This window comes from Acipenser ruthenus, chromosome 29, assembly GCF_902713425.1.
Source record: "Acipenser ruthenus chromosome 29, fAciRut3.2 maternal haplotype, whole genome shotgun sequence".
Lineage (NCBI taxonomy): Eukaryota > Metazoa > Chordata > Actinopteri > Acipenseriformes > Acipenseridae > Acipenser > Acipenser ruthenus.
Window position 1 is genome coordinate 2,017,102 of NC_081217.1, and position 16,713 is coordinate 2,033,814.

Consider the following 16,713-nt stretch of genomic DNA (forward strand, 5'->3'; position numbering starts at 1 on the left):
TTTTAAAACGACCTTCATCTGGAAAGTGGCTGTTCAAATAAAGAACAGTCTGGTTTCTAACCCTCTGCTAATGATTCGACTGTATTAGAGTGGTTAGATCTAAATAGACCATCTCAACCTACTGCCTTAAGGGCAGACCAAACAAGATGTGAACAGACTTTGGTTTCCTGTCAGCTGCATAGCCACACTTCAACAAATTATACAGTTTCAACTGACTGGCATATACTGCAGGCAGTGCCTATATGCGTGGGACTCAACATCTAAACACAACATTGTAAATCCAATCAAGCATGATTAGCATTTGATTCAGAGTTGATCCAGCTATTAAGGAATTACTTTAATTTTTAAACAAACAGGCACAGAATTCACACTGTCAGCCTTCGAGATTCAGGACTTCTGTTTAGGGTTCATAGCCATAAACCCTAGTAAATGCCCCACAGTAAATGCTAAAAGAAAGAGTTCTCCTAGTCTGTGATCAAATTGGTTGCTGGTGACTGTACCGCTGGTGGGCCCCTTTAAAGCCCTTGTAATAAATGAAGATGTTTGGATCCTTTCCAAAGGGAAGCGTGGTTACAGATCAGCAGTTTTATCAATGGGTAAAACGCTCTTATCTGCTTATGGAAGAGTTGGAGCTTAATTTCAAGAGGGGTGCCTGCATGCTCTGAACTCACCGCCCACACACTACATTAGGCCCAGCCGATCAGACTATTGACATTCCTCCCTTTGGAAGTGCAGAAACGATGGCAATCTGAGCTAAACGAAAAGCCAAATGGAAAGTTATCGATTGCTATTGGAAGGTTTTGTTTTAGTCATACCAGCGAGAGATTGATTTGTTGGTGTTTTTTTTTTTTTTTTCAGTGTGTATTTTCCTCTGGTGAGAGCTGGCTCCTATCGGTTGTATACGTGCTGTGAACCGACCCCTTTACCACTGTCATTTAGCACGTTTGCCATGCTTTTCCCATGGTTATGCTATGCATTTACCATAGTTTATCCTGGTTTGCTCTGTTTTTTAATATGCTTTACTATGTCTCTGTGTGCATTACAATGCTTACCTATGCTTTCCCATGCTTTCACTGTGCTTTATTACACTTTGCTGTGCTTTTACTATGGGACACTTCTATAAGGGACCCTTAGGGTCTGGACAGGAACCAGCAGTGAGCAGCTGTGTGCCTAAAGTGACATGGACGTTGCAGCCTAAAACCAGGGAAACACCTTGCACTTGGGAAGAGGGTTCTTCAGTTAACTTTGTTATTATAGTCTTGAAGCACCGCTTATGTTCTTTTAAGAACTAGCTCAGTTTCCCTTTTTTTTTTTTTTTTTACAAAACCACATAGTTACTGAAACTATTCTTCCATATTAATCCTTAGATGAGTTACAATTCCAATGAATGAATTCAAGCAATGCCTGATGACTTTTGATTAATCCTGGTAGTGGTTTCATGGCTTGTGGAAGCATTTTCAGTAAAGTACCTCTTTATGAGGACAGGGTTTGGAGACCTTTTCCATTGCACACGTTACGAGTCCCGACAAAGGCAGAATATATAAACTCAAAGCTCGTCTAAAAAAGTAGAAATAAGCTTTTACTGGTCCTCCATAAAAGCAAAACAGTGCTCTATCAATATACATGGAGTCATTTGCAATGTTTTATTATGAATAAGCAAGCATACTGCAGAGTAAAAGTAAGTTAAAGGGAGGCACTGTAAGCTACATTATATTGACAGCTCAGAGAAATTGCCCTTTATGATTGAATTTGGGAGTGTGCAGCTGGTTCGGAGAGAATTTGGCTGTAAATAAATCATGAGTCTCTTTTCAGAGGCTGTGTATCAACAGTCTAGATTGGTAACTGTAATGGACAGCAGCTCAGTGCCAGGGCATGTATTACAGTACTGACAGAGACGGGTGATTCACTAAAACATTGCATGCATTTTGTATACAAGGTGTGAATTATTATTGAATACCATGAGCAACAATATAGAACAACAAAAAAAAAAACTTTCAAGGGAGAGCAGACAATCAATCACTTTGCCTTTAGAGTTAGTTTTGATTGGGATTACGGATAATAAAATAATAATACAAAAAACTAATACGTGTGTTGAAGGTGTTATGCAGGTGCTGGAGGTCTAAGATTCTGATGTTCCACAGAGCCACGCCTCCCCGTGGAACCACGCCTACCCGTGGAGCCACGCCTCCCCGTGGAGCCACGCCTCCGCTAACTAACAGTGTAGCATTATTGTTACTTAAACTGGTATTTGTGGAAGCATCCACACAGTGAGTATATTATATGTGTCTAACTCCTTTATTTAGGAGTTCTTTTCCAAGGGACCTTGAGATTGCTTGGCAATGATAAGTGCTGCAGTGTGTGCAGAAAGTTGAAAAAAGTAATCTTGTTGTTTTCCTTCCCGCAGTGCCTCCCACAGCACTGCCTTCATGTATTCAATCAATTGTGCACGCCATGAGTGTAGAGAGCAGGCCAGGCAGACAGTCTCTGTGAATGCACTGTCCTGTGAGATTCCGTTTCTTATTATGCCTATTGGAATACGTTATGTACTGTGTATAGGTGTCTGCTTTAGCACAAATTGAATACTGTAATATCCCACTGCGGCTCATTGAGGGCTGGGTGCTTTTCTCCTCAGACACAGTCAGCACTGTGGTTGTATGCATCTACTCCTTTGTGTTTCGATTCTTGCAAAGCACACCTTGTCATAAGACCTTGGTAAAGCGCTTGACAAATACCGAGCCCCTGAAAGATGTTTGCTGGATGGCTATCTTTGCTTCTCAACAGGGATTAGCTCTGTTCTGCCGTCCTCTTAACAATGACTTGCTGCGTTTTCATCATTATTTTTTATTTTGTATTTTTTTTTATGTAGACAGTACATCTCTAATGTGGAAGTTGGTATACATGTCACATTTTCTCTTCACAGTTTATCTTTAGAAAATAAGTAAAAAGCCATATTTGGTCCTAATTCAATATTTAAACAGTGCTGGTATTTAGACCCGTCAATGTTATTCCAGTAAGATCCCACAATCATTTTAAAATACAGCCCTTTGGTCATTTTCTCTTTCTTTCCTTCTTGGATGATAGTCCCCCGCCTCTCTCTATAATAGCAAAGCTTTCAGAAAGGCTAATTTAAGCCAAAAGCCATCCAGGCTGCTGGCTGTTCCTGGACTGAACTGTCAATTCATCCTTTCGCACTTACAAAATAAATTACAAGACTCTGTGATCATGTAATCTTGCTGTCTCTGTACTCCTCTGGTACAGTTGATTAGATACGGACTAAGAGAACACAGAAACTGAAATGAATACCCACTTCAGTCCTAGGAAAAAAAACCCCAAAAGATACATTACTCTCACTTACTATATGGCTATAAAACATAACTGAATTACCACATACTTTTTGTATTTGAATATATACAATATTCCTCATGTACATTACCTTAATGTTAGTAATATAATGTGAACCCTTTTACAAATACTGGGAACATTTCCAGGGTAATATATGGTTTGCATGGTATATGCAAGAAGTTCAATAGGCTCAGGTAATAGTGTTCTCTACAGTACTCTGGTGTGCATTAAACAAAGACTGTACCCCAGCGCTGCACAGGCATTATACACAGGGTGCAGGTTATATTAGAAAGATTACGGTACCACCCATTGATGCATCAGTTTAGGGCATGCAGCTTTCATGCAGCACTTTTCTTAATGTTGGAATAAAACTTTTGCTGTTTTAATGTTTTCTAGATATCCTACAAAGCTACTGGTTCTCTGGACCCCAGAGCAGAGCTGTCGAGCCAGCGAGGACGGGTGTTTAAATTACAAAACGAAACCCACCATCTGTTCGTCGGTCTGTACCCAGGAACGACCTACTCCTTCACCATCAAAGCCAGCACAGCGAAAGGCTTCGGGCCTCCTGTCACGACACGCATCACAACCAAAATATCAGGTGAGTTAATGTGACGGGGGAGAGGCTGGGCTCTGCACAACATATATATATATATATATATATATATATATATATATATATATATATATATATATATATATATATACACTATCTAACTTTTCCCCCTTTGTCATACATCACAGTTTCATTTTTCTCTTAAAATGTGATATTTTTTGTTTTTTACTGGATATACAGTATACTTTTTGTTTTTTATTTTTATCTTCTTTCTATCCTCAGCCCCATCGATGCCCGAGTATGAAACCGATGCCTCGCTGAATGAAACTGACACAACCATCACTGTGCTGCTGAAGCCTGCCCAGTCTAGGGGAGCCCCAGTGAGGTAAAGCACTCACTCATGCACCGCGGACAGCGGAGCGGCTGAAGGGACTGAAACGAGGATAACTTACTGATCCACTCATGCATCTTGTTCAGATTCACTGCTTCATATGCAGTATGGTAGCCCATGTTCCCAGACAGGTAGTTTGTGGTCATTGTGAGTCTCCCTACTCTGAAGGGGCAATCAGTATCTCAGGAGCTCGTTAAGATCATTAGAGACGCCCTGTTTTGTCTTGTTGCTCTGACGCGTTTTATTTGTAAATTACATTAACATGTAAAGAAACAAAAGAAAACGAATAGCAGGCCAGGACAAAGGGATTCTGGTCATTTGAACACATATGGGATTCTGAATCCGAGAGGCCTTTAAGTCATCTTTATCACATTATTGTTTTACTGCCAAAATACTGGCGCTCTCTCCCACTGCTGATCTAGCCCTGCTTGGCTTTACAGTTTCACACATGCAGGATACACAAAGCTTTCAATGGGAAATCAATAGGAGCGCAAAGGAATTATCTCCCTACAGGGTGCCTTCCTCTACTGTGTATCCCTCTGACAAGCACCAGGTTTTTCTCAACAGAGAAAATGCCACAGCAAGGGGAATATATTCAGTACGCATGGAAAGAAAAATAAGTTTGGAAAAACAAAAATCCAGCCATGAGTAAGAAAGAGGAGTGATATGGTTGCTTTGAGAGCTGAAATGTATGGGTAGTGTGGTTCAAAGCATCCGCTAAATGAAAAACAGAATTACTGTCGGTCCAGTGGATGTTTTGAGGAATTAAAAGCAGTCATTCAAAGAAGTGCAATTTGTATGCAAAGACGCAAGACGGTGCGAGCCCCATTTAGATTTGTTTTGCTTGGTCGTTACCTTTCTCTGCAACCTTTGTGACTACTGAACATTTTTGTTAAATAGCAGATTAAGGCCAGTTGAATAAGAATTTACTTCAATGTAGTGTGCTGCTTAACAGGCATATCGGAACATGTTTTGTGCAACAATGGCAACTTCAAAGGCACTGCAAAGCTCCAGAGCTGGCATCCAAAAGAGAAAATCTGACAGTGGTCTAGTTCTGATCCATTTCAGTGGATTGCTAAAAATTCTCATTTTTGCAGCAGGAGTTAAAGCAGACGCCAAAAACCTTGATTTGTTAAAACTACTTACCTGCTCCACAGCATGCTGATCTTAATATTATCCCTAAAACTCCAGTCACATCATCTTTGAGGACAGTAATGATGATGTCACAGAACCTGCTCCACAGCATGCTGGTCTTAATATTAACCCTAAAACTACAGTCACGTCATCTTTGAGGACAGTAATGATGATGTCACAGAACCTGCTCCACAGCATGCTGGTCTTAATATTAACCCTAAAACTACAGTCACGTCATCTTTGAGGACAGTAATGATGATGTCACAGAACCTGCTCCACAGCATGCTGATCTTAATATTAACCCTAAAACTACAGTCACGTCATCTTTGAGGACAGCAATGATGATGTCACAGAGCAAGCTCTCAAAAGAATCATTAGAAATGCAATGACAGACAAGTATTCTTCACAACTTTAAAACTAAACAGCAATCTTGTACCTGAGCCATTGTGGCTGTGTCTGCTGTTCATATACTGTATGAAATATTGAACAAGAAACTCAATTACACTGCATTGCTCCACCATCCTTAGTAGTGAATTGGCTTCAAAAGAGGGCTTTCATCTCCTCTGTATCCAGTCCTATGTAATTGCTTGTAAATGTAGTCAACAATTAGGCCATGGCAATATGGTGTTTAGCGGACCAAAAGTACAGATGGTTATTTTAACTCTGCAGCTTGATGGCTTTGCTTTGAGCACAGTTCGCTGCACTTCGTCATCATTTCAAAATGTTTCTTGTCAAATTCTGCAGCTGTAATTGGTGCTCCTCTTTCATGACGAGCTTTTTGCTTCTCAAATGTTTACTTCAAAGGAATCCATTGCCCATCATTTGAGAAAACGTAAGTCATAAGTAATTATTCATCATAAAAGACGCAGGATCAGAGATGCAGATATAATTTACCCAGTAGAGGAACATAGGGCAGCAGTGTGGAGTAGTGGTTAGGGCTCTGGACTCCTGACTGGAGGGTTGTGGATTCAATCCCCAGTGGGGGACACTGCTGTTGTACCCTTGTGCAAGGTACTTTACCTAGATTGCTCCAGTAAAAACCCAACTGTTTAGATCACAGCTTTGCTTTTTGGAGTGTTTTTTTTTTTTTTTACCTCAAGGCCAAACAACCAGCAAATCACTAAGCCATGAAACAGCTCCAAAACCCTCACTCCTTATTAAGAGTAGATTCCCCTCTGCTGGTTCCATTGAGGCTGTTTTACACAGAGATGGAATGATGCTTACTCCTAGAGGTGCTCCTTCAGAGAACTTTGCAAATTGAAGAGAACTTAGAAAAATGATAAAAATCAAGTCAGGGGAATGTTTGCTACAAAAAAAAGGCCTTTAGATGATAACGTCTCTTTTCTTCTTTTTAGTGCATTTAGTTTCATTCATCGGTTGTAGGAATGAAATGTTCCATCATCTCAGTATATCATTTCAGCGCCTTGCCAGAACACCTGGGAAGGTCATTGTTATTGTATAATGACCTTTTGATAACTCAAGGTTGTTTTCCAGCTGCCAGCACAGTAAATAGCTTTATGAGTATGTAGGCTTCTTTACAGAAACAGCACTAATCAGGCACTTAGGTCTCGAGGAGGGCAGGGAAACAGAAATAGCTCAGAAGCACTTAAAGGAGCATTTAAAAGAACTGGCAATTAATCAGGGTAACCGCACACCTGTGGAAGTGGCTTCTGTTTGATCCATTGTATTTAACTGATGATATTTCAAAACTACTGAAAGCAGGGTTCCTCGTCCTAATCGCAGGCTCGCAGTGCTTCTGAACCTTGTTGTGCTTAAATCCTTGATTTTTATTTTTTTTTGTTTTTGTAATACTACGGTCGGTCATGGGAATGTGGTTTTCAAAGTAATGCACAAATGATCAGTAAATGTTTTAATTGAATAAGGATGAGTATTGCTGCACATTCTCCCTGTTTATTGCATGAATTCATTTTTTCGAAAAAAACTTTTTTTGTGTTTTCATTTTCAGCCTTTCTGTTGGGCCCCAGGTGTTCCTACGTTTCTAGATTTAAATTCCCTATCCAGTAGAACCACAGATGTGCAGATAACCCAGGGGGAACGCTTTATAGTGCCTCTAGTGTGGAGAACATCTGCTTAAATTTTGCCTGACGAAGAGACCTTATGCATGTGTTATAAACATTATTTATGTTAGTCCTGACTGGCCACTCTTCTACAGCACTTTCCTTGCATGCTGCTCCTACAGTAACATGTTTATTCAAGCACAGATTCACTGAGTCAATGCACATACTGTATATCTAACAAAGAGTCACATGTTTTTAAAGGACATCGTTTTAGATTGATGTCCCCTCACGTAAAACATGTTTTTAAAGGACATCGTTTTAGATTGATGTCCCCTCACGTAAAACATGTTTTTAAAGGACATCGTTTTAGATTGATGTCCCCTCACGTAAAACATGTTTTTAAAGGACATCGTTTTAGATTGGAGTCCCCTCATATAAAACATGTTTTTCAAACAGTTGGAGACAGCCAAGGAACTATTGTGGCACAGTTATAGAGATGATTATTAGCAGAGATTAGCAGAGGTTGCCAGAAATTATCAGTTACGTGACATGCTCAAGGTCACACACGTTTATCAACGGCTAAACTGAGATTGAACCTGGAACCTCCTTTCTTTAAACACTGGACCACCAAGACTCCTGTAGTGATGTACTGGATCTTTAAAGCGAAGTATTAATATGCACAAAATAGAGGATTTCCAGCACCTTTCCTGAACGAGGGAGCTCCGACAATATTATTTGTTTATTTAGCAGACAATAGTTAGGAGATGGCTGACAATACCTAAATCCTTGTAAAAACTGGGTTAGGGTTAAGTTCTTTTTATTTTATTGTTTTAATGTTCTGCTCATACACAGTATAGTATTTTGAACCACCTAGGGCTGAGATCTGACGTGTACTGCTCCAACGCATTTATCAACCTTGATTTGTGCTGCAGGTAACTGTGTTTGTAGAAACAAGCACACTGAATGCTTTTCAGATCAGTAGAATCTAGGACTGTGTGCGTTTCCCATAGAGTCTCCCGGAGATCAATAGACTCACAAATACACTGGTGCATGTTTGATCTGTTTTCACTGTTGCGGTTGACTGGCCAGCAACACACTTTGCAATTTGATTCTGTTGTCATGATTGTATAGGAATGATCTACTGAAGTGCAGACTTGTTTGTTTTTTTCATCTCCAAAAAAGATAAGCGAGCCCAGCATGAAAACCATGTTGTTTGCACACTGGTTGAGTTCCAGCCAACACTACTGTCTATGAAGTGACTGTCTATGAAATATTATTTTGTAGTAACAGGAAAAAAATCCCATTATAAGAGAAGCACATAATTAAGTGAGGCACAGGATAGATCTATATTTCTCAGCAGCCTTTAAACTAACTTTTTTCCAATTGTTGTGTCCTTTTTTGAAGTCAAGTCATTCTCCCAAGATCAAAGAAATCGAGAAATTGGGGTAAAGCACAGCGAATAAATTCAGCTTTTACTAAATGTATGTATTAGTAGAGCTTGTAGATCTTTTATCCTTGATCTTAAAATCATGATCATGAAGGTATTCACAGCAGTGGTTTGACATGATTGTGGGGTTCTTACAATACCAATTTAATATACAGAAATGCTTTGGAACAGTGGTCACAATAGATTGCTGAGGGTGTATTTAAGCAAGTAGAATTACAGTGAAGCAGCCTGTCTGAACTGCTAATAGTAGTTATCAGCCTGTGATTGTTTCTTTTCCTGTAATCTTTGGAAACAGGCAGCACACGGATTACAAATCAGACGTATCTCAAGGTAGAGCAGCTGAATATTGCAGTGATCAAGGTCCTTCCTGGACTCGCTATGAAGAACCAGCTCAAATTGAAGTGTGGTTTGCCATGGGCTGACCACTATTACTCTAAAATCCCCCCTCTTGTTTCTCCTCAGCGCTTATCAACTGGTTGTTAAAGAAGAACGCAAGAAGAAGTCGCGGAGAGCCGCGGATGTGATCGAGTGCTTCGCCACCCCTGTCAGCTACAGGAACGCCTCGGCACTCGACTCGCCGCACTACTTTGCAGCTGAACTCCCCCCGGTTAACCTGCCCGTTACTCAGCCCTTCACCGTGGGAGACAATAAAACATACAGTGGTTACTGGAATGCTCCGCTTTCACCCCTGAAGAGTTACAGCATTTATTTCCAGGCCATAAGTAAAGCAAACGGGGTAAGTCTCTAGCTGTGATATCTTTGGGTTTGGGTTGGGGCTCTTTTTCCACGCAGAACAAGTTACTGAAATATGCAGACAGCCGGGTTGGACAGCTCGCTATTGAAGCCCTGTCTTTCAGCTATAGCAGTCTGCAGGATGATGACTGGATTGACTTGCATGGAGGCATCTGCCAAGTTCGTTACGTATGGCCCCATTTGTATCGGGACCAGTAAAACCCTGGGAAAACCAAAGTTACACGGTAGTCCTATCTGAATAATTGTCCACGTAGGTATGGGTTCTCCCAAGACAACAATGTCCCTGTCTAGCCACAGTAGAATATGGGTGATTTTTTGGCAAGACAGTTGCACCACGGTATGGGGATTGTCTCCCTTACACTAATCTGTTGCATATCGTTAGTCAGGATGCTCTACTTTACTGTAATCGTGTAATTAATTCAAATTCGGTATCTTCCAAAAACACAAGCTTTCTAACCATAGCTTGCTACCCAGGGTACTACAAACAAAAAGTAGAAAATGACAGACAATGCCCAGAGGAGGATAACACAAAAGTGCAGAAAAAGCATCCTCGATTTCACAGTTTTTTCACTTCATGTGTGCTGTGTATTTATTGCTGTGCTGTCTTGACAAGTGCTGGCAGCAGGTGTGGGCTGGATTCCTCTTGGCAGTGCCAATCATGACAGGTACCTGGGTCCACAAAGGGGGACCTGCCTCATATGTGCTGGAATTCATTTCACAAGATACTAAAGGAAGGACTTGGGTGACAATGCGTCACATAAGCAGTTTATGTGGATCCCCACGGGTTCTGAATCCATCACTAAACAGCATTGCAAAACAGGAAGAAAAAAATACTTTGACAAGCACTACATAATTGTGCCTTCTGGCTACTTCAGTCTGAAAGCAAGTTTTGTAAATTCTACAAAACAAATCAAATACATATATCTTTTGCATACTGTGTACTTAATCCCCGTGCAAAGCTTATTGTTTTAAGGAGGTGATTGTTCGGCTGAAAGAGGAAGAGGTGCATTGGTTGCAGAGTAACAAGTCATGCCTTATCCAAAATGTTTTACACGCACTCTTGTGTGGCATGTACTAGAGGCATTGTTTTTTTAATAACTACCACACTTTTCTTTTCTTTTACCAATTATAAATCTTTTGTCATCCAGATCGTTGGATGCAGACAAAATGGAAACATTAATACAATAACTAAATAAACGAATAGCTACCTGCTATCTATTAGCTTGCCATCTCTTCAATCTAGAGGCACTTATATCCTGCAGATGCACATCATTGCTTTCCTTGTTTGTCCTGTTGTCTGCTCCCTCATAACCCATCAGAACCTCGTTTAGCTGTAATTCCCCTCCTGTGAAAGTGCAGATCTTCTGTTAAATGGTACGGAGATGGCTTGAACTGAAGTTGCATTAGGTTAAATATTTGACATGACCCAGAAGTGAGTGATGATGGAAATAAATTGTGCAAAACGGGCAACGCAGCGAGTTTGTTTTTCATGGCACCGCTTTCCTTGATGCAGTGTTAGAGACGACTCCATCAGTCTGTGGGAGCATTGCAGCTATAGAGATGTGTGTTTGTTTTTGTTATAAAAGGTTTACACGATAATGGGTTATTGAGGTATTTGTGTACACTGTCCTGGTGTGTGTTAATTATGCCCCCAAGTCTGTAACAAAGCATAAGGGATGTTATTACTCAAGTCAGTCCTGGCATACAACACTTACCCAATGCACACAAGAACTTCTTCACACAGAGAGCGGTGAGGGAGTGGAATGGGCTACCTAGTCATGTTGTTGAGGCAGAAACACTTGGATCCTTAAGACCCAACCTAAAGTTCTGAGGTCAATCAGTAACTAGGGTGTGGACAAGCTTAGATGGACTGAATGTTCATAAAGTATCTTATGTTTTTATGTTTGAAATACATTTGAAACATGTGATAATGTTAAAACGCCTAGCAGCACCATAAACAGCATCAAGGCCCTCACAATGGATTTGAAACACACTGTAGTGCTGGTACAGCCACACACTGCTACCATGGAAGTGCAGTGGATTGCCTATTGATTCATACCATTGTGATCCAGCTGGCATGTTCAGATCTGATAATGTTAAACTGTGGTACCATTCTACCAATTAATCAGGCCATTTTAGTGGCTCTTGAGCTACTGTTTCCCCTTAATACAGAACCATGGCATCGCCCCAGATTTGCCACTGCATTGCCACTGAAGGAGAAGGGGATCAGAGGCACTTGGTGGCTGATAGTTCTTTTGCAGTGCTGACTCACCCTCCCCACTGTATTGAATCGGCAGCAGAACAGAAAGTTCATTTTACCCCAGCACAGCGTTTGCTGATGTGAGTTATAGTTTCCTCTCAACCTGAACGAGGAGGCCTGTCGAGAGGCAATACATATTAAAATGAGCAGCTTTACTCCCTTCACAACATTTCAGATGGCATATGAGTCATGCAGCTTTGGAGTTAATCTCTGATATAGTGTACTGTAGGATATAGCAGTGAGGAATTGTGTTGATCATATGCCACATGAGAACAAACTAGCAGAGTCGAACTAAATATATGAAAATAGATGCAGCTATGAAGATAGGAGCTATTTTTTCTTTTAGCTCAGTCTCCCCCCCCCTTTTGCATTTGCCTTTGTAACTTAAGCAAAGCAAATCATATAAATGTGCTGGATCGGTAGCAACATTCAGCATAAAGAGAAAAGGAGCACAAACAACCTTCTGAATTGCTTATCCTCAGACATTGATAATGTATTCCACAATGCAAGAGCCTGTATATTTATCCCTGAAGGAATTCTGCATTATTTACAAAGCTTTTGATTACATTCTAAGCAAAAAAATTAAATAAAAGAAAAAACACTACAGGGATGAAAATAAGACTCCCATTGCATAGCAGTTCGAGCCATTCCAGTAAGATAATAAAACTAAAATAGAAAAAAATAAAAAATAAAGTAAATAAAATGCCATTTTTATTGAACTTTTTTAAACTTTAAAAGGTGTACTGCCTTTCTCATTTTCAATTATTATTATTTATTTTGTTTAAGGTAAAAGAAACCAGGACATTTTTTTCTTAAGTTACCATGGAAAGACACCAGAGTGCAGATGAGACCAACCTGAGCAAACGTTTTTATTTATTTATTTATTTATTTATTATTATTTTGAAAATGCATTCATATGTGGAAATGTAACCTAGTACAGTACACTGACCAGGCTAGCGGTAAGATAAAATAATCGTACTCTCAATCATTCCGATTCCTAAAGACTGCTTGACAGTCTGTCGGTGCATTACTAGACGTGGAGGCCAGAACTCAAACCTCAGCTGTCACATTTTATAAGTGATGGAGTCCTGTCGTCTGCTGTGCTTGAACCTGTCATAGGTGAGAGTCAGTCAGTTGAAGTTTAATCATGCACTACTTTTTACCTCTGCAGTCATAGTCATATTACCCAATAGTCATATGGAAGAACACACAGTCAAAACGAAACCGAACGTAACACCAGCGACCATGGGATTCCAAGCCGTGGGTCAGCGCAGGTAAACAGCTCAAAGAAAAGCTGCTGTCGTGGTTTTTTTGTTTTTAATTCACACAATCAGAGCCTGTTCCACGCATCAGTGGAGGACAGCAAAGCATGGTGGGTAACTGTTACTGTTTAAATGGTATACCCTCTTTGAATACACAGGGGGCAAGTGTAGAGGTAAAACGGTCTCAAATGCTGACATAATTGTCTTGTATTAAGATCATCAATGCTGATTTATGAACAGCTTGCCATGCTAGTGCAGACGTTGAATACAATGATCCCAGTGGGGATGATGGATTATAACCACTTATTAAACAAAATCTATAAAACAGAAGTCCTTTTTTAACACAAACTGCAGTGCCTAGGAGATGCTATTCCCTATTCCCGTGATGCGTAAAAATCAATATCCAGGTTCATTTCAAATGAATTATGTAACATTCTGGAGCCTGATAAAGATGTCGCTGAATTGAAACAAATCGACCGGAGAGCTTCACTGTACAGCCTAATGTGTCTGCTGATCTTTGATCTGTGTTGCGCGAGCAGAGGGAATACCTGAGGCGATGACAGGGCCACTGTGTACTGTAGGACTAGCTGTAAATACGTTAGGGCTTGTTATTAGTGGGGGGGTTAAAGCCAGGCCTCTTCTGGACCTGTGATTAGTGAGATGTATTACCATGACTACGGCAGCTCAGCTTTGCATGCAGAGTCAAACCCTTTTAATATCACTTAAGGGACTGGGAGGAGAGTGACTTTATCATCAGGAACTCGTCCACCCCATTGACTCCCCATATATATTCTGGCCATTTCGATGCGTTGATAATAAGCAGAGGGCTGGTGTACATTAACAGTGAGCGAGGCGGGTTTGACTGTAACTTTCTTCCGTTAAGAAATCATCTGAAACAGCAAACAGAAGGTACCTGCTGATTTAACAACTGTTGGCAGCTGCCTGGTAGCCTAAAGCCACCAGGAGCGTGCTTTCAGACAACATCCAGAAGCCAAACTGCTAATTGCGAGCTGTCAAACGAGTTACTTAACTACCGGTATTTGTCAAAAGTCGCAGTGCCTCACAATCATGTGAAACTGCATATTAACAGACACTCATTAGCTCCATTCCTACTGTGCTCCTCATTGCCAGCAATCCACCTGAAAGGGAAAGCAGGAGTTTCTGATCACCCAGAGTCGTGCTTCTGAATGCTTTTCTTGCATCCAATTTTGAAATTGATAAAAAAAAATAACCTTATCATGGTCTGACCCAAGGCTGTCGTCTTCTTGTCATTTCAGGAAATAAAAATCAGCTGCGTCCGACTGGCTACTAAAGGTATGACATTCTCCGTGACATTTCTGCATGTTTTTGTCAGAATAATTGAAAGGGTAAAAGATGATAAATTACTGATTTTATTGATTAAAGAGAACGAGTCCCTTTTGTGAGGGGTTTCGAGGTCAGTTTTACTGAAATGGACTTTGGCTTAGCGAAAGAACGCCTACTTTTAGAGGCATTCTTCACTAATGTAGGACTGCCTGTCACAATGAGAACTTAAAAGTGACGACAATGTTTCTGATGGGAGACCAATGAGAGCATGTTAGGCTTTGAAGCCCACAGGATTACCTTAGCTAAATACATTTTGAAGTGCAACATTTAAAGTCAGCTAAGATACATGACCTGTACAGTACATGAGTGAAAACACAGTCTCTGTGACGGAATTGCTGTGGCTTTTCTCCATTTTGCTACCAGTGACCTCAAACTCTGCATTTTATATAGCTTTCCTTCTGCATGATTTATCATCTTCAGATAAAGATGCTTTGAGAACACAAGCATTTTTTCTAAAAGATAATTTTTATATGAGAACATTAAGCAATTCAACAAAAAAATTTAAACTCCATCAGTATATCAATAAAGCCACTGGCCAGCTCGCAACCTCCACATTCTTGCATTGTTTTCATTTTATTTATTATGTTTATCTATTTCAAAGTAAAGACAAACAGATCTACAGTATGTGAGCAGCAACATTGATAATTTTTTATTGTCACACATTTTTCATCAAGTCTCTTGTTTACAACTGGGCTCTACATTGCGTGTCTGTCAGAGAAAAGGCATGCTGATAACTTTGTGGTGTTTTTGCTTCATGGTTGTGACAGGCACAGTTTTAACGAGCAAGGTCGTGGCTCATATGAACACAGTCGTTTAGTGTTTCATTAAAGGAATATGCTTTAATGAAACACTACATAACGACATCTCGCAAACAGCAGCCATGCCACAAAGTTCCATTATTCTTGTGTGGTTGTTTTGTTTTTTTTTTCCGTAGGGGAGTCAGACACAGTGAGTAAAGACCCTGAGGGAGAGGATTAGGTACTAGTGCTTGCGTTTAGGATTCAGATATCATGCCTATGTAGGCTGTAGAATAAGTTTTAGCGATATTAGTCAGAGGAATGCAACTGGAACACAATTTTATACTAAAATGGCCTGCTAAAAACTAAAGCTGTTTATTTATTTATTCATTTGCCTATTTATTTTATTCATCTGTCATTTCATACCAGCTGAAGACGCCTCGAACGCTTGTGTTAATTCTCTTTGGTACAACAGGTTTGCCTGGGGTCCGTGAATGGTATCAGAATGTATCAGCTTCTACTGTATAACCTTATTCAATTCAAAGGGAAGGCACTTGACTTTTAAAGACGTATTTTGTTTTTTTAGACTTTTTTCTTTTTTTCTTTCTCTCATGCATGCTGACCTGGAACTATATTCCTTGTCCTTAGTGGTGATAGGTAGGGGACAAATAACAACGCCGTACATACTTGTCATCCCCAGTGAAGGTGATTATCAACTCCATAGTCAGATTTTGGTTTTTTTTGTTTTAATGCATTTTTGTGCATGTCTGATGCACACCAGCTGTGTTTGCTTTAAATTATCCTTTGGAGAACACCCTGGTGCCATAAAAACACACATTTATTATTATTATTATTATTATTATTATTATTATTATTATTATTATTATTTATTTGAGTATTTTTTCTCTCCCGTCTGTTTACATTTTTACTGCTGTTTTGCTCCTTCTCTTATGTATGCTGGTACTGACAACTGCAAAAACGCAGTGTGGTGCTGATACAGTATGTTCTTCAAATTGACATACATGATTTCCCTAGACTAAGACAATACAATATAAATGTGAAAAAAAAACACATTTGCTTTTGAACCTGGTGAACTGAGCTGAATAACAGGTCTAGGGAAGTGTTGAGCAAAACATTAGAAAAATGAAAACAAAGTTGTGTAAACTAGCCTGAATAAATCTTGTTTCATTTGCATCCCCCCCCCCCCCTCCTCCTCCCTACCTACCATGCATTGTGAAACTTTCGAGTGTTTTCAATGTGTTTGTTTTGCTGCTGAAGTGAACGAACAGCAGCTGAGACTGCAGGATACACACAGAGCCAGGGCTCTGGTCTCACAGCTGTTCCTACACAATGCTGAAAGGTTTTCAGCATACTGTAGTTCTGAGGTTCCGCATCACAGAAGATGATGCATTTCAGAGCTCCCCGATGTCCCGTTCCAACAAGCTGAGCCC

At 40.1% G+C, this 16,713-nt stretch overlaps 1 protein-coding gene across 10 annotated transcripts in view; it reads left to right on the top strand.

Annotated features, from left to right (window-relative positions):
* Positions 1–16,713, top strand: part of LOC117431201 (receptor-type tyrosine-protein phosphatase T-like) — a 151,017-nt gene that overhangs the window by 87,956 nt on the left and 46,348 nt on the right. For 6 of the 10 annotated variants that reach the window (XM_059003804.1, XM_059003799.1, XM_059003798.1 and 3 more), the window contains exons 10-14: positions 3,739–3,940; positions 4,178–4,280; positions 9,348–9,621; positions 14,438–14,474; positions 15,911–15,967. In XM_059003804.1, the coding sequence (XP_058859787.1) occupies positions 3,739–3,940; positions 4,178–4,280; positions 9,348–9,621; positions 14,438–14,474; positions 15,911–15,967 (673 nt within the window). The remainder of the gene's footprint in view (positions 1–3,738; positions 3,941–4,177; positions 4,281–9,347; positions 9,622–14,437; positions 14,475–15,910; positions 15,968–16,713) is intronic. The other 4 variants (XM_059003802.1, XM_059003805.1, XM_059003807.1 and 1 more) reach the window with 1 other exon arrangement.